This window comes from Teleopsis dalmanni, chromosome X (assembly GCF_002237135.1).
Source record: "Teleopsis dalmanni isolate 2A chromosome X, ASM223713v2, whole genome shotgun sequence".
Lineage (NCBI taxonomy): Eukaryota > Metazoa > Arthropoda > Insecta > Diptera > Diopsidae > Teleopsis > Teleopsis dalmanni.
In genome coordinates this window covers 91,808,726-91,827,861 of record NC_051848.1, presented here as the reverse complement: position 1 = coordinate 91,827,861, position 19,136 = coordinate 91,808,726, and the positions used below count along the sequence as shown (strand labels likewise).

Below are 19,136 nucleotides of genomic sequence, written 5' to 3'. Positions count from 1 at the left end.
GGAAAAGGAAAAGGAAAAGGAAAAGAGAAGAACGATCATTAGAAACGAGTGAACAGAGACAACCAAGGCAGCAAAGGAATCGAATTCGCAGTACACAGACAAGACGAACGATCCCCTTTACAATTACAGTCTTTATTCGAGTGTAACTTTTAGAAAAATGGATAAAAAGTGTACGTATTGTGGTGAAACACCAAATATGTGCTTTGCAGGTTCACCACCTGAACCATTATTAACTTTAGCATCAGGTGAAAGAAGTCAATAAAAAAATTTTTTGAAAAACACACGCAAATACAATTCATGCTTCCAAACGACAGTTATATGACAACATTTGAAGTACAAGGGGAAATTTATCACCATGCTGGATCCCTAAAAACCGTCATTTAACAGGCGGTCTAAGCAAAATACAGTTTACTAAAAATAGAAGTCAATCTATGGCAGGACAACGTCTGCCCGGGGTTACTAGTAATAAATATTTTATCTACCAGCCTATTAAAAATAGTTACTATAAAATCGAACTTTTGATATTTATATATTGATATATTAAAATCTGCAATTTATTAAAAAAAATTTTTATCCGAGCTGAAAGTGTTAACATACTAACAGCTAATATTCGTTTTCTTATTTTAGTTATAAAATTTTACATCTTGTAATTATAATTAAAATAAATTGCAATAAAATAAACAGCTCCATTTTTAACATATATATTAATTAAATTATAAAAAATTTCATAAATTATACCAACTCCTATTACCTTCAAAGATTCTATATAGGTATGGATTTGATGGTATATGACTTAAAAAAATAAAACAAATTTCACAGCCTAAGTAGTAGCCGACATGAACGGTTAAGAACTACAATTCCTTTCTTAATTCTTTCTTAAAAGTATGCACTAATTTATTATATTATTGTGTGAACCAGGGCTTATATTCCATGAAAACAATCTTTTAAAAGCTGAACATCTTTATATACATATACTTAACGCCTTGATATCAATTATAAAAACTCACTTTTCGTCCGTTGAATTCTAAGTCTTTACAGTTTCACATCAAGAAAGGAAAAACTTGTTTATTGTTGTATTGACTTTATGTCAAAATAACTTTGATGAGGTAATTGATTAATATATAATGTACATATAGTCCACTTACAAAATACTTATATCGAAACAAACAAAACCAATGATATATAGGCAATAAACTAAACTAAACAATTTTTTTCACCTTCAAACATTTTTTTTATTTTCCGTTATTATATTGCTTACGTGGAGTTTACTCTTTATTTACTGTGCTTAGAACCATTAGATATTTGAGAATTGTTAAAGTTATCCTGTAACGCATAAAATTTCAAATAAATTATAGAAATATAATTATTCTAAAGTCCACCTCTTTCAGTGTCCGCAAAACATAAATAGCTGATTTTCGAACTGCCATATCCTGATCATGATAATAGTAAATTGGGCTGGAAATTGTGCCTACCATGCACTTCACAAAGTACTTGAAAGGCACCTTGATTGGATCGGTGTGTATATAGAAGAAAGGGTACGGAAGCATTAATTGTCTGCAATAGTCCTGGAGTTCTCTAACTGCAGGTTCCTTGGAGTCAAACAATGGATAAACATGCATTCGTCTTCCCTATAAAAATTTGAATAAATAAATAAATAAATTTTGAATTCTTTCTTACGAACACTCACGAGAAACATTGAAAAAGCATTAAAATCCATATTGAGCTCAAACGTATACGATCGTCGCAAACTTCTAACGAACTGATCTTCAGTTTCACTTGGAACAAAAATATTATTTTTTATTTTCTTTCAAACATTATTTATCGTTAGTTGCTTCTTTCTCACATACTTTCAGTGTTGTGTTTTACTAGAATTCATGAGGTTGACAAAATATTTTCTTCAGTTTTCTGCTTTAAATAGTAAGTTTTTATATATTCTATTTTATGTAAAATGATATAATAGTTTTCTTCAATTCATGGAATCGTCAAATTAAAATTAAATATTAGTTATTAAATAAAGTTATTAAGCATATAAAACAGCTGATAAAAATTCTAATAATTCGATTTGCTAAGATTGGCGTATAAATTTACCATGTCCTTCTAAATAATACCTCGATACCTAGTGCTTCATAGCTTGCTCAATAGTTCAATAGTTTTATATATTAAATAGATATTTTTCACCTTATTCTTTTGCTAAGTAACCTTGTTTAAACTTGATTAAAGAGTGTCATACTGTGTGCTACTCCCTTATCATATCCGAGCAGTTCTTTAAGAAATAATTGTCGCTAGGCACTAGTACACGATGTAGTCCAAAGGAAGTAATGAAATGAGTGGTCCGTAGGGATGAGTTCAATCGCCACTTAGAATATATAAATTTCTAAATACTTCTTTGTACAAAATTTAATAGGGCATTCTATTATTTCTGAACAGGAAAAAACCTAAACAAATGAGAAGCAAAGAAATTCAATTACATATTAGAATTATTTATTTTGGAACTAGTGCATATTCTGATCCCTGGTAATGCAACGATTCACCAGTTGAAACAAAAATCCGCTGCTTATGCTCGTTGTATATAAACAAATTCAGAGCAATATGCTTCGTTAGCTTTTTTTTTAAATATATATATAGTGGACTGTGAACCTATGAATGAAGAAGTCTATTAATGTTACCAGATATCAATTTTAAATATGTTGGTCTTACTTTCGATAAACATCGCTTTTACTGCCACTTTTTTGCAAATAATTTTAAAAATGCAATACAAAAATATGTAAAATTATATGTAATAATATCTGGAATTAATATAATTAATAACAGAACGGTATACATAAGTCACTAAAACACCCTACAATGACAATGAATGAATGTGACCAAACTCCATGTAAGTACCAAGTTCAGTTAAAATAATAGCGTATAAATAAATTATTTTTTTCGTTATAGACAATGTTGCAACATCATCTATAGATCATTAGTTAAATCCCTCTACGATCGAATATAACCAAAGCACAATCAACTAGAAAGTAATTTATTAATACAAAAATATTTAATATGTATATGGACATATATTACAATAAATATATACATATATAATAATATAAAAAAGGCATGTTTGATTTATTTTCCAAATGAAAAATTATTAAAAATACTAGTGCCGCGGTGTATAGCGCGGATACAATTGACAACATTCTACCCATTATGAACTAGTGAAAAGACTAGTGCCGCAGTGTATGATACTGGGACAATTGACACCATTCTACTCCTTATGAACTAGTAAAAAGACTAGTTCCGAGGTGTGTCGTACGGGGACAATTGACACCGGCAATGACAACTCAATGTAAAATTCACCAGTTGAGCCCACGTAAAGTGGATTATGAAACGACTAGCGCTAAAACACACCTGGGGACTAGTGAATTCACTAGTTCAGAACTAGTCATAGGCGCTGCTGGGATATTCTTAACATAGCTACAAACAAAATCATAATCTAATCTTATAAAATTTCAATCCAAACTATTTTTTATTAATGTTAAAGATACGGGGTAGGAGCAGATGCTACGTTTTATTGTGTCCTTTAGTACTAAACACATTAAAGCTGCTTGATTTATTAATTAATTCATTAATGTTAGTATACTTAAGTACTTTTTTATTTATTAATTATTATTCCTAACTCCCAGTGGAGCATACTGTTTCAATACCCTTTCGAAAGCAAGTACTGTTGCGAGTTTCAGAGTATACTTCTCTAAAATAAGTGTAACAGAAACTCCGAAATCTATAATGATTCGAACAAAACTTTAAGTAATCAGCAGGAATATTCTACGTGTTCATGGAAACTCATACCCTCTAAAGTATGTAGTCGTTGAGATATGATAGTTAACCTATCTTTAACATTTTCAACTTTCTTCAATGCTGTTATAATCGGACATCCTGAGAACTCGTTCAACTGATCCCGAGGAAATACTTGATATTATCATGAGATAATAGTACAGTTACACTGAACTGTGACCAGTGGTACATTATGTACATAAACCATACTGAACATTAATTATTTTTGGTAAGTAATTCTAAATATGTATTTATTAACAAGACATTTAAGCATATTGAGAAAAGGTCTGCATATTAATATTAACAAATACTTTTAAATTATTGAATCTAGCGAAAATAAATTGTACTATTTTAATAGACGATAAGGCTACTGATTTTTTAAACAATTCCTTATAAGTCTGAGAAAGTCTGAGAAAGTCTTTTCAACTGATAATTTATTTATCAGTACATCACTCCCAGACTTTCCATTTCTTCATGTTGGGTTTAACTATATATCTGAAGCTTATCTAATGTAATTAGATTTTTTTACTGTTTATTTTTTTTATATATTATTAACTTTGTGACATGATCGTCTCTTGAACAAACCTTACCTTTATTTAAATTTTTAAATTATACTATCTATTTTATAGTAATATTAGATAATATTAGATTTCTAGATTTCTTCCATTATTATTATTATTTATACATAAGTAATTATTTACCGAAGTCATCTCATGTCATAAAAGAAATGGTAACACCCATTGATGCATTAAGCATAATAGTGTCAAAAAAAATTTATTAGTTTTAAAATTATTACTTAAATATATATAAACAAATAAATATATAGTTGAATAAATCAATATTAAATAAATATTAATAAATATTAAAATTTTGATATATTAAAAATGTCTTTAGAAAGACCGAAAAGAGCTTTCAGTTTGTCAAAAGAGTGCTACCAGAACACAAATAATCTCTCAAATGATCGTTTACAAGATTTTTCAGTGTGGCGAGCTGATAAAGATATTTTTTTAAAAGTTGGACCAACTTAGACCACTAAATATTCTAAATTTGAAAATAAAATAAGTACGTCTTCTATTTCTATATGTTATTATACAAGAAATGTGCTTTTTTTATTGTTTATATTGACATTTATTTGCGAAACAAATCTGAGTTCGATTTATTTGTATTTTAAGTCGGACAGGCAGTTAAGACAGACAGATAAACATTCGTCATGAATATGATTATGTGGCTCATACGATATCCGATGTAAGTTCATCATCAAGTTTAGTCACATGCACTGGTTGATAGCAAAAACAAAGTATAAACAATATACAATTCACTGCATAAACAATAGCACCAATATTACAGAGAAAACGACACATACTTACGTACATATACATACATACGTACATACGTACATACGTATTTGTATTTAAGTATAAAACGTATCTCATACAATAAATAAACAATTCATTCTATATAAAAAAGTAGTTGTTCGTAATAGTTTTTTTGAATGATCTTAAAAAACGTCATAACAACCACCCATAAGAGATCATCTAAAGTGCTGATATTGTATAAAGAATTAGGCCTTTTGTTTTAAATGTGGCACAGTGGAGGCTCAAATATTAGAATTAGTTATCTCCTGTGTATTCTGATAATAGGATTTGCCGGGAAATCACCATACTGACTATATTTTGTTCTGCCATTGTAGGAAAACATTAAGAGGTATTCAGACTTGCTCGATAAATTTGTTGTGCAGTAAAGTATTAAAATTTTAGTTTAAGTTTTAAATTAATTTTAAATTGATTTTAACGAATCAAATCAAAAACACTTCTTTTCTAATTTTTAATTGTCCACTGTTGTATTATTAAGTAGATTTTTCCTTTGAGATATTAAAATTTACAGTCTTGTAAATTTTGCTGTTGAAATGTACCCAAACAAAAATCTTTGTCCAATCATATCTACTTTATTTTCACGATCTTTCATCTTAATAAAAATGATAAACTGATACCTTATAAGCTGCGAAATTCTTAGCAAGCAATTTGTAGAAATTGAACTAGAACTATGTAACAGTGACTGTTCCTTTTCGAGGCATCTCTTCAATAACATTAAAGACTTCTTTAACGTATTACAACCTAAGTCAGTGATCAGATGTTATTACTGAGCAGTAATTACCGACCAAAAGCAAGCTTTGTTACTCGGGTAACAGAGTATTACCCGGGTTATGTTCAAAGGCTGAATACAAACTGAAAGCGAGGTATATAAAAAAGTCAGCGAGGAACGATTAGAGTAAATTTTTCAACGAACTTGCAAAACACGCCGAAGAATAGCTGCTTCTTCTAGGCTAAGACACACCAAGAAGTTGTACGAAATTACCAAACAGCTAACTGGTAAAAATAACTTTCGAAATAAACCTATAAAAGAGAAACTAAGAAATTTACTGACAAATAAAGAACAAGTAAACAGATGGGCCCATTCTTCGAAAGTATTTCAAAGAACCTAGAAACCAACAAATCAGCGAAAATAGCTCAAGCCGAAGATTTGCGAATCTATACGCAATTCCAACACATCAGCACGAGTGCTCCAACGAGGCAAGAAGTGATAGAAGCAATTAAAGCCCAGTAAAATGGCAAAACTGCTGGTATTGACAATGTATTTGGTGAATACTTAAAAATAAGCCCAGAATTAGCAGCAGATATTTAGCTTCCAATAACACAATCTATTAGAGACAATGAAACTATATCGAAGACAGAAACGAGTGTATCCTAGTAAAAATTCCTGAAAAAGGCGACTTGATTGACTGCAATAATTAAAGAGGCATCATATCACTCCCCATACTAAGTAAAATACTCTCTTGGATAATTCTGTCAAGAACGTCAGCAAGCGTGAAGAGAAGTTCACGAGAAAAACAATATGGCTTTCGACCAAGCCAGCTACAGTGTTTATCTAATTACAGTGATGATCGTCTCCTACTTAATCGCGCATGCAAATATTCATAAAGAAATGTCTTAGAAGAATACTGAAAATATTGTGCCGGAGCGCATATCCAATACTGATCTCAAGGAACGCACGGAAAGAACACAAGCCGCCGGCCTGTAGCCCCAGCTAAGACATGGCGAAGAATTGTGGACCAGCAGCTTAAAGGCGCACAGTACTCCTGTGCAGGCAACAGAATAAAATTTAGGGGAATCGTTGAGGCCCTGTGCTTCACTAAGGAGACAAGGACTCGGGTTATGTTGATCCAATAAAGAAACAGAAATTAAGAAGACATGCATGTTATTACGTATTATCAATGAAAAATTGTGTCAATGAAAATTTTAAATTTCTTAATTAATTTCAAATTTTCAAAAACTTGACATAAAATATATAAATAAACGATAAGTTTTTGCAGTAGCCGTCCTTTTTCAGAGACTGGAGTAACAGATAGATGAGAAACGTAACGGATGCTACGAAGCACAGTGGAAAGAGCGCTGAATTATTTGAGAAATTTGTCTGTTTTACATTTTGTTCTTTAGACAATCACTGATTCAAGAGGTTACTTAAGAGGTTCAACTTTTTGGAAAAAGTGCAAATGTATATATACAATTGTCTACTATTCAAACACCAACTGCATATAAAAATAATATATAAAAACTGAAACTATTTGGTTTCAAAATATTCTACATTTAATGAAAACAGTTTTACACTCCATTTAAAAATTTTATATAAAAAGATAAAAGCTGTAGGTGCAAAAATAGCTATGAAATGCTTGAATTTTAAATTGACATAGTTGGGTTCACAGTATATACTGTTTTCAAAACAATCTAGGAACAGATTGGAATAGTAGAATATTGAATTTATCTTGTGTTTCTGTTTGAGAAAAAACTTTTATCGATATTTTTGTTCAATCTTCGTCCTTCTTTAATTGCTCCTAAAAGGTTTCTAAAATTCTCAATTGAGAATTTAACATTTCTACTTATTTCAATTCATTATCTGTTTTCTAAACTCGTTTGTTGTGTATATATAAACAACACATATATAGTATGTGCTTTATATATATTTCAAGTTCCATAGATTTCCAGAAGGTATATTTAACTCACAGCATTTTTATACGCGCACATATATATGAGTTATATGGTCTTATTATCTCGAAGACAACGGATACATCAACAGTTTACTTGTGATTAGACACCAATTATAAGCACATACGCGACAAATAATATCAAGGGAATTTGAAAATATTTTTTATTGTCCATATTGTTTAAAGATATATAATTGCCAATACTTCAACTAAAATAAACAAATAAATGTGCACATTCCCACTTGTGTTCATAGCGTGGGATCTGAAAGCACTAAACGCCAAACGACTGCGTTCCTTAGTCATGAAGCGCCTTAGTCACTTGATGAAATTTTAAAGGAACTCTGCTGATATTAATTAATGAAAAATGTTCAAATTTAAATATTTTATTTAAATTTAATAAATTCCTTTAATTAAAGTATACATATTTTATTTGTGATATAAAAAGTATAACACTAAAAGTAAAATGTGAAATGTTTGCTCTATATCTCAAAATAAAATAATATAAATATAAAAAATGGTTTTTAATCTAAGAAATTAAAAAAGAAAAAAAACATAAGAGAGTAGAAGTAATACTACTTCCATAAAATACAGAAAATACAGAAAATACAGAATACATCTCACCTCCTCAAAACAACGTTCGTCTAAACAGTCTTTTAAAACACACTATATTATTGAAGTGTTGAGGAGTTTATCATATATTGAATTTATGGTAATTCAAAGTAAATCTGTTTTATTAAATTATTTACAGAGTTCTTTGAACTCTAGGCGGATCTAGAAATTACATTTCGGGACCTCTTGGTTTCAACACTTTAAATTTTTTTTTTGAAATTCCGCATAATGTGTACAAAAAATAATATATTAAGTTAATATGTAAATTAGAATAAAATATTTTGTGTATTGTAGATGAAGTCTTCTGGACTTTTTCCTTTTTTTATTGAACTCGCATCAGAGTATTAAGGGCTCCTGCGTCTGCTCCACTCCATAAACAGATTGGCTTCAATGAGCAGATTTGGAAAGAAAGCAAAAAAAATATGTAAAATTTATTAACTAGTAAAGATTATTGCATATGTAAGAAACACAAGGAAATAAAATCATTTCAATTAATAACTAATACTAACTGATAATAATTTAATAAGTAGAAAAAGATATATAAATTTTAAAACATTTGAAATTTTTTAAAGAATGTATTAAAAAATATATATATTAAATAGGTTAAGAAATTTATGATGATAATGATAAAAATTAAAAATCATTCTACCTAAAAGCAGTATAAAAGTAATTAAATTAGAAAAATTAATTAAAATTAGAAAAATAATTAAACTAAAAAAATCATAGAAATGATTGTTGTCTTAAAATATTACAATTAAAATGCAATTGTCACAAAATATAAAAAGTATTTAGATTAATGTAATTTAAGAATTTTAAAATCATTAATAAGCAAAACCAAATAATTTTATAAATATATTTAATTTGCATTTACAAATTTTTGCACAATTATCCATTCTTTTATTCAAAATAGATTTTTTATCATAAGACAAAAAAATTTTTAATTTAAAGTATAAAATTTTATAAACTAAAAGAAAAAAAATATTTTTAAATGAATAAATTTAAAAAAAATAATTTTTAAGTAAAACGATTTTGAAATAAATCAATTTCAAAAATAAATCTGTTTTAAATATTTTAAATAGCTCGTAAGACCAATTAAATATAAAAACTATTATAAATGTAATTAAAATCATTTGAAATTACTAACACTTAAAAAGTCATCAAATTGTAATAAAAGAAAATTAAAAGAAAAAAAAATTATGAATTTTAAAAAATGAAATCACTGTAAAAACTTAAAAAAAAATAAATAAATAAGTGTTAATCAAAAATAAATGAGAGTTTAAAAAAATACATATTTATTTTAATTTTTTAAAAATAAGAAACACTATATACATTAGCGAAATTTTCAATATTTGTGTAAATTATTAAAAACTATTTAAGGAATTATATTTTAAAATAATTACATCTCGTAAAACTTCAAGTAGTTTCTTAGCAGCCATAGCACTGGCTCTACTTTTATTGCTTGCCGTCGAAGTAATCCAGAACTGGCCAACCGAGCAAATTGCCGTATAACTAATATCATCAGATAAATATCGATATATCGGCATCACTAGATTGTTGTATGAGCAAAAGCGGTTCAGAAATATAACTTCACTTGGCGGACATATCACTTCTTCCAATTGGTCTACAGTTGCTCTTGTTATTGTCTTATCCTTGACGTGCCAAGCACGCAACAAGTTTAATGCAGCAACATGTTTAGCTGCCACAAATGTTGCACCCTCTCCAAACTCCAACATATCTAATACTCTGATTCTACATTGGAAGTGTTCAGAACTGGATGTTTCGATTTCGTATAGTGGTAAACGAATTTTACGCTTTTTGCACTCCTCCTCTAATATTATTAACGGTGACTTATGCTTCATTATTGAACGAATTACATTTGAGCAATCACAAAATCGCAGCACAGAAAACACATCCGCTCACTTATAACTACAATCTGACATTGAGGCCAAAAGTGCCGACAGATAATTATTGCGAAAGATATAGACACAGATTACAATAAGCACAGATTCCAGTGAAACCTGGTACATCTAATTATAAATTTAGCTGAAAATGCCACAATTGTTTCTGTGGTGCAGTTGTTGCCAAGAAATTTCAGTTTAGAAGCTTCACTAGCTTACACAAATTGCACTAGACTAAGTCAATTATGTTTATAAATAAATGAAATTAGTTGCCTCACAGCTGAAGTGGAAGTGTTAAACTGTTCGAAGAATGAATTTATTTTAAACAGAACTTCAAAAACGAAACTTAATAATCAAAAAGGCAATTAATATATATAATGTGTCTAATACCACTTTAATACTCTACTCTACTCTACTCTACTCTACTCTACTCTCTCTCTTTAGAAGCCGTTGTCCAATAAATTCTCAGTTATCGATTCAATAAGATATTTTTACAAATAAATAATATTTTAAACACAGCTTAAATCGAAACAACTGCCCATGAGTTCATATTTTCATTGCCTTTTTTTCAATAAAACGCAATTTGAGCTAAATTCCATTAAATTGGAAGAAAAAATAAATAAATCCAATGCTTCTTGTTGAAAATGTATATACATTTATTCATCATGTCTGTTTGTTTGTTTTAAAGTCCTTATTAATTTTTAATATGATTTTAAATATATGTACAAACACCTCTATATGTGCAGATATCTGCATTAACCCATTTCGTACCTCCGTGTGGTAGACCACACGCCTAACTTTGAAAATTATTTAAAAATATATAAAAGTAATTAATTCAATGTTTTTTTATTTTTGTTACTTAATTTGATAACTTAATAATAGAAAAATACATGTTTTGAACAGTTTTCATCTGTTCATGAGTTTACCTGGTCCGAAATGAAAGTATCCAAAAAAATGTTTTTTTTAATCAACAGAAAATTAAAATAAACAGAAATAAAAGCTAATAACATGTGTTCACAAAAGTCCAAATATAATCCTCGTAATTTTTGTTAGCGCCTACCAATACAAAACCGATGCCTCACCTAGACTTCAAGAAGTTCATTGCCAGAAACCTTCTTCTTGCATCAGAGAACTCACTGTTCATTGCAGAAGCTACCGCTAACGATGATTTCAAAAAGGAAAGTCACAGTGCAGCAGAAGATGTTTATCTTCTGGGAAATTTACCGCGTATAACCAGTATGCACGCTCCCATAAAAACTCAAAATCGCCACCGCTGTATTGTTCGTACACCAAAAGGTACAGTTTTTATATATGAAAAGTGCCATTTAAATGAAAATAAACAATAATACATTGATCGTAGACAATGACGCAAGTAAACATATTTCTTTTTACATAATATAATACATATGTAATAATTCAAATATATTTTTGATAAATATTTGAAAAGCATTAAACATAAAATTTTATACTTACACGTCTTTTATAACATACAACTTACAATGGTACTTACTTCACCATAAAAGTAACTACATAAATACGATATTTGCGAACAAAACACATATAAAAATGTTTGTACTATCGAAGAGAGAAAAGTGTGCTATGGGTCCCAGCGTGTGGTTGACCACAAGGCACTTTTCCGGAAAACTGCTTTAAAAAAAAAAAATTGATTTTGCAGGGAATATTTTTTTCTTTTGAAAATTTCACCGTAAAATCCCAAGTTTGAACTTGCCTGGTACTTAATGGGTTAAGCAACACATTTTTTAGATACTAACTATGTTTAACGTTTTTAAGTTCCCATTTAATCATTTATTAAGGTAAATATTAACGAGATTACTACAAGAATTTTGGCGTATTCCTTAACATTGAGTTCTAGTTCTAATATTTAAGGCTGCGGTTACATCGCATGCGAATTTTGTCTTGCGTGTTCGTGCGTATGTTTTTTTTTTTGTGCGTACATGTCGCATGTTACGGTTACATTGGTTGCGAATTGACAGTTATGCTTTTTTTGTTTTGGAAACAACATTGAATTTAATATCAACTATTATTAAATTATTTATTAATTTCAAATAACAAAAGTTAAATTTGGTGCATGATCAAGATATAAAAATTGAGAGTTTACCTATTCCTCAACCAAAGAAATTAGCAAACCAAAGAAATGATGAAAAATCATTTCCTAAGAGCAACATATCAAATGTACATATTTCCATTTGTAAAATTAAAATTATAATTATTTACAGAATAGTTAAATATATGAAGTAATTCCTAATTCCTAAAACATTGATGATGGGCATTTGGCGATATTCAAAATAGCTGTATGGTTAACCAAAAATTCAAATAATTTAAATATGTAATATAAAAATATGTGTTTTTTGTTGTTGTAATGCGTTAAATTACTACTAAAATAAAATTAAATAAAAATAACAGACACCTACCAAGACACCTAACTATTTCTACCTTTGATTTCGCACAGCATTTTATACGACTTAGGGGGGTTTTCGAATTATCGAGGTTTCGATTTAACGAGGTTAAAATAGAAGAAAATACGAATTAACGGCGCTTTAACATTTCAGTTGATTTTCACATATTTTATATATATAACTTTATTAGAACTAAATAATCCAATTTACATATGTATTTACATATTACTTACTAATAATTTAATAAAAAAATATAAAAACATGAAAAGTTATATAGAGAAAGATCAAGCTTTAACTTTAAAAAAGTTTGTAATTGTTGAATGCTTTAGACTCTTTTCTGTCTGGGGCATCTCTCCAAACTTAATAAACAATCAAAAACATTTTCTTGGGCATCATGATTTGAAACATATATGTATGTGCCTATTTTGAATCGCAAGGGAAAAGTCCCAGGTTTTTCCCAATTTTGCACAAATTCTTTCCCAAGCAAATTGTTTGAGAGACAAATTGAAAGAGTATTAAATATAGTTTAATTTAATATGAAAGTAACTGAAAATGATCAAATTTTTGAATATTTTTTAATAGATTATTATTATAATAAATTTAATATTTTCAAATATTTATTTAAATATTTTATCCACAAGGGTTGATTAGTTTTTCGAACATATTTTAATAAAATTATTATAATAAATTTAATAAAACTAAATTTTTATTTAATAATATATTTTATTAAAATTATTATTATAATAAAAGTATTATAACAAATTTAATATATTCAAATTTTTATTTATTTATTTATTTTATCCACTAGGGTTTTTTTCCAGAAATTAAATTAGCATTAACTGTTGTTATTTAAACCGATTGATAATGAAAGAAACCCAAATTCTGAAGTGAATGGGATTCCTAGAATAGGTTAAAATAAACTTTTGCAATTATGGACAGGTAAGACATTGCTTCTTTTTTGTTGTAACATCTGCACAATCATAAACTATTATTACAGTTTATTAATTTAAGGACATTTCTATCCTAATTATAAAAATAAATACGCGGTTTGGAGAGGAACTCAAGTTTTAGTTAAAACATTAATAATTTCAATTAATAAATAAGATATTTTACTTTGTTTTATTGTACATAAGAAAATAATAAATTATATACATATTTAGATAATAAAATAAATAATAAAAAAAAAATTTTCTATTATTTACTTATAAAATATTCATTATATTTATTGCTTATATATGTTGATTTCTTTAAATCAATATATGATACGCAAATCTTTACTTTGATTTGGGCATTTCCGCACTTTTCGTCATTAAAAAGTGCCATGGTTGCCAAAATTTAACAAAACAAATTTGTTGTTCCCAAAACTGCTGTCTCCCAAGCAATTCAGAATAAGGAAGTTCTGTTCTTGGGAATAGCTTGGGAATAGGGAGACTTGTTCCCTGGGAGTATTCAGAATTGCTATGATTATCGTAGTTGTTGAATGGCCGATTTGGTTTGTTCACTCGTCATAAGTCGTTCCTCACCGACGCTATCATCCTCATCGCTCTCAGTATTAATAGCCGCAACTTCTCTCAAAATATTGTTATCTGGTAACATACCAGATACAGCCACGTCATTATCAATGTTCACATAATCATCAAAAAGGGTGGCATTTTGAAAGTTCTGACATATACGAACCCATAGATAATTTATGTTGAATTGTTCAACTTGACTTAAATTTTCGTTTAAATCTTTATTAAAACCGCTAGCCCGGAAGCAGTTTTGAATGCAAGATCTGCTGACACTGTTCCATGCTTTATTAGCGATTTGCATTCCCGTACATTTGAACTCTTTCTTTTCATCAATGCTATTCGTCAGATAAATAACCATTTCCTTGCGATAAAATAATTTAAAATTTTCTATTACACCCTGGTCAAGGGGCTGCAGTTTGGAAGTGGTGTTTACTAACAAAGACTTTATTTTTACGTGGCTGAGATTAGGGAACCCATTATTCTCAGCAACTGTAACCACTCACATATGATTACGTACATTTGATTTGTTCGTATGAACACGCACGACAAAATTCGTATGCAATGTGCCCGCAGCCTTACAGCGTTTTCGATGGGCAAATCTGCAGCAGGCTGATTTTGCTAATCGCTGTCGCTAAAACTCCATCGCTGAAATTCTTTAAAAGCATTTTATTGACTTTTGTGATTCCGCTAACTCTACGCTTAATTTCTCTTCGCTAATTTCCTCAATTGCTCCGGATAAAACGGTATAGCGCCAAATTTCTTATTCTGATAAATTGACAATCGGGAAATATCGGTAAAAACGACTAAAATTGTTATATTAAATGCCATCGGTGAAATAGTTAAAGATGCCAACTGTTGTCAAAAATGAAAATAAGATATGTTAATACTATACATATATAATATATACTAAAGAATTATGCATACAAAAATGTTAAATGACATCGTGGCCTCTAATTTTAAAATTGTATTGTGCATATCTTTACTTTCAGTGAAGCTATATTTGACAAATTGTAAATTAAAGAACTCCATTGTATAATTTTAGATCCAAAAGCAAGAGAAAAGTGCAGGAGTACAAGCATGCAACGGGGCTGATCGGCAATGCATTCGTGGGTATGAGAGATTTAAACGATCTGGATGCACGAATCATTGCAGTAAGGCATCCAGTGCCGGTGAATGGCATGGAAGATGTCTACGAACCAGCACTGCTCATAGGTAGTGATATTTCATGTTTCGATGATGTAGAGGTATATAATGGGGCGAACGATTTATTATTCTACTTGTTGTTGAAATTGTTGAGCGCATTCGCTAACAATTTCAAAGGATCTGATACTCTTTGAAATAGATCATGGTGCATTATTATAAGTTTTTATCAATGAATATATATAAATAGTCATCAAAATGTATTACTCTCAATTTATTGTTATTGTATTATACGTAGATAATTAATATTTATTGAGGTTCTTAATGCATTAATGCATGTATAGTTTCATATCTTTAAATTAAAAAAATAAATAACCTATTGTTAATTGAGAAAGTGAACTAAAGTTATCAGTAGTACAAACTAAAATATAAAATATTTATATAAAAAATTAAAGGAACTATGATAAGCTTAAATTAAGTATAGTTTTTAATTTTTTTTGTATATGTGACCTACAACTTTCAAGAGCTGCAAAGTTAGTAATAAGCTTCCTTACATTGCGTATTTCTAATAATTTAATGAATGAATGAATGAATAATTTAATTAATAATAATAAAATTTGGAATTTTACAATATATTAAAACATTAAAATTGTGAACCGAACTTTATATAGTCGACTAAGAATTTTATGAATATCATTCCATTTGAGAAATTTTTTAATTGTATTTGCAGTAGATTTCATACTTGAGCTGGAAATGGGATTCACATTTATCAATTCTGCGAACCAATTAATTTAATCATTTTAAAGTTGCAAGTGTTGTAGGAAAAGTTTTAGGAGCGCAAAAGAAACTAATTATATTGAAAATCTCTGTAACACTTGTGTTACATTTATGCAGAAAAGTCTCAATGCTTTACAGTCTTTACACTAGCCAAGCACTAAATTGCTAAGATAAATGCAAATATTCTTCGGAATTACGAAAAGGAGGGAAAAAGTCCTTTGGAAATTTAAAGTACGCCACACTCCAAAACATCTCCAGCAACACTTATGTCACATCCAAAGAAAGAGGAAAAATAAAATTATTCGATTCATAAAGTCTTATACGATACTTAAGGTAACGCACCTGGAAAATATTCCACAACTTCAGCTGAATTCGTGCTGCAATTTCGCTCGGCTGCATCCAGCAACACTAACACCAACACCAACAACAACAACAACAACAACAGCATCAGCAACAGCAACAGCTCCAGTAATGTCGGCAACATTTTGTAGCTGCATGGGTTTTATGGGGCATTCATATCTATGCGAGCATTTAACACATTAAATAGTATTTGCAGTGCTCATAGTGATAATGCGCATTTGTGTGTGAGGATGGAGCGGCGGGACGAGTGTTGCACTTGTATTTTATATTGCACATAAATGTCAAGAAAGCTGTAAAAAAAGAATGTTTCAAGCATACTTGCAGCTGTCGTTATAATTTTAATCTTTCAGTTTTTTTACCTTTCATATAAGCTTTCTTTGCGGAATTAAGTAAAAATTACATTAATATCCTTTTTGTAACGAGCACACTAGGCAACATGGAAACATGGAACCGCTTTACGGATTGCTATAAAAGTCTGTGAATCACCACTTGAGGGGCTTTGCACATTTATGCAGTAATGCGACATTATTCCGAAAGGCGTACAAATTAGACCAATAAGTTTAAATATTTAAATTATTTTTAATATAATTAATTTTGCGCAAAAATGTATAAGCCAAAAAAAACAAAACTTTTCTGATATTATTGCACGTGATAGATATCGTACTATATTTTTCACTTCAGGCTTACTTTGCCTTAAGTCATAGAATTTTATAAAATCACGAAAACGCGGAGTATTGATATATTATACCTTTTTCTTGTATAGGACCATACTAGAAGCATCTTGATTAAATACTGAAAATTAAATTCAAGTTGAAATTGACCTAAAATTTCTAGAACCTAAGAGAATTGGACTATGGTATTGATAATAAAAATTAACGAATAAGTGAAAAATAAGCCGTGAACGAAAATAAACCGTACAGTATCGTAGTGTACTGTTTTAGTTCGAAATACTAAAATAGTGTACTCTTTCCGACAGCTCCTGTACAATTTTTAATGTTCGCGCTGTGCTCCTGTCCCGAATATAGTATATTTTTAGTGTCAGTAGCGTCGCTAGGCGTCAGCGATGTCCTCGCGCCCACAGGGGCCTCGCAAAAAGTTACCCGCTGTGGATTCTAAGCACTTAATAAATATTTTCAACAATTTGGTTTGATAATGGCATTAACCATATTCAAAGTGTTCCCGAATGTTTATATAGTAATCAGATTCATGTTCATAGTTCCAGTCAGTATAGCTTCGACGGAAAGAAAGAAGCAAAGTTAAAATTGATTAAGACGTACGGCCAATATTAGATCCTTTTAGCATTTGCATTGCCTTTATACCATTGTCAGAGTTGTTAACTAAGACATATACTAAGCCGCTATCATTTATCTCGCTATTGCTACCGATGTAGAAATCCTATATTTTTATTATTATGAAATAAATTATCGTTACCAACATTTTTAAATACATACCATAAATTTTATGATTCCTTGTAGCGCTCCAATTTTTTTCTACTCCATTAAGAATTGATTGACTTTCTTGTTTCTTTCTTCGCGTTCCATATTTTCCTGAATCTAAAGTGAAAATCAATTTCAGTCATAATAATACCATATAGGTTTATATGTTCCTCTTACTTCTTTTTCCATACATGTCAAATTTGCATCAGTCTGAAGTGAAAATTAAGCTCAGTTATTATAACCCATTATAATAACTATATTCCACTTACTTCAGTTCTTCTTCTTTCGTTAAAATCTCCGCATTGATTGTAGATAATACTCTTTGCTTCTCTAAAATTATTCTGTTCAATTTCACCTTTTTTGGATTCTGTAGTTTTCGTAGTATTAATTTTTTCGTGAAATAACTGCTTCTTTTTCTTTAAATTAATGGACTCAGCCATAACCCTTTTCTTCAGTTCTTTTCGGTTCGCCATAGCTGATTTGATTAATGGCAAATGTAATTAATTAGTAATATATAATTCTATAAAGTGCTTTAATTTTGTAATTTAATTTCCTTAAAATATTTTTTTTAGTGGTGACCTAGTTGTAGTGGTGTTGAGTTTGGTGATTCAAAAATGCATTTAACTGGTTAACAAGCAATAAAAGTAATATGCATATAGGTATACAAGCCATGCAAAAAGTTGAGCCCATGAAGCAGATGCTTAAATACGAAAATATTTTTTTTTGAATTCTATGAACAAGTTTTTAAAAGACAGCCCTTAGAATGATCAGATATTTTACAATGCTTGGGAGACAAACAACAAGACATTTAGAAATTTTTATTCAAGAATAACATTTTGAATATCCTTTATATAGAGACTTATCACACTAGAGTAAAAGTGTAATTTTGTCGTTTTTATATAAAATTGAACTATTTTCCTTTTATGTTTAATGCTTTTTTTTATGTATTAAAATAAAACTGAAACGAAGCTGGTTGGACATCTTCTATCTTCTGTGTTCTATAATTTACTTTTGTACTTCTCCTCTTCAAAGGACACGATTAATTAAGTCTAGCTATAGATCTTGCAAAAGTCACAAGGATAAAAAAAAGAAAGTTTGAAGCAGATATCGGAGCGATGATAGCTTAGTCTTAACTT

General features: G+C 29.3%; 2 protein-coding genes across 2 annotated transcripts; both read right to left on the bottom strand.

The window, feature by feature from the left end:
• Positions 1-1,141: 1,141 nt before the first annotated feature.
• LOC119687191 lies at positions 1,142-1,756 on the bottom strand. The gene is made up of 3 exons (XM_038101443.1): positions 1,688-1,756; positions 1,380-1,628; positions 1,142-1,323 (listed from the first exon to the last, which is right to left on the bottom strand). Exons 1-3 carry the CDS (start codon positions 1,715-1,717, stop codon positions 1,273-1,275), a joined length of 330 nt encoding a protein of 109 aa, XP_037957371.1. The 5' UTR covers positions 1,718-1,756; the 3' UTR covers positions 1,142-1,272.
• Positions 1,757-9,101: 7,345 nt separating this feature from the next.
• Positions 9,102-10,320, bottom strand: LOC119688697. The gene is made up of 2 exons (XM_038103364.1): positions 9,862-10,320; positions 9,102-9,110 (listed from the first exon to the last, which is right to left on the bottom strand). Exons 1-2 carry the CDS (start codon positions 10,318-10,320, stop codon positions 9,102-9,104), a joined length of 468 nt encoding a protein of 155 aa, XP_037959292.1.
• Between the last annotated feature and the right edge of the window lie 8,816 nt (positions 10,321-19,136).

Bases quoted from the DNA above. Each gene is read 5' to 3' on its own strand.
- LOC119687191 (XM_038101443.1), bottom strand. From the start codon at position 1,717: ATGGATTTTAATGCTTTTTCAATGTTTCTC. The intron at 1,629-1,687 runs GTGAGTGTTCGT...AAATTTTTATAG, and splicing joins ATGCTTTTTCAATGTTTCTC to GGAAGACGAATGCATGTTTA. The intron at 1,324-1,379 runs GTGGACTTTAGA...TATGCGTTACAG, and splicing joins TTTTGCGGACACTGAAAGAG to GATAACTTTAACAATTCTCA.
- LOC119688697 (XM_038103364.1), bottom strand. From the start codon at position 10,320: ATGAAGCATAAGTCACCGTTAATAATATTAGAGGAGGAGTGCAAAAAG.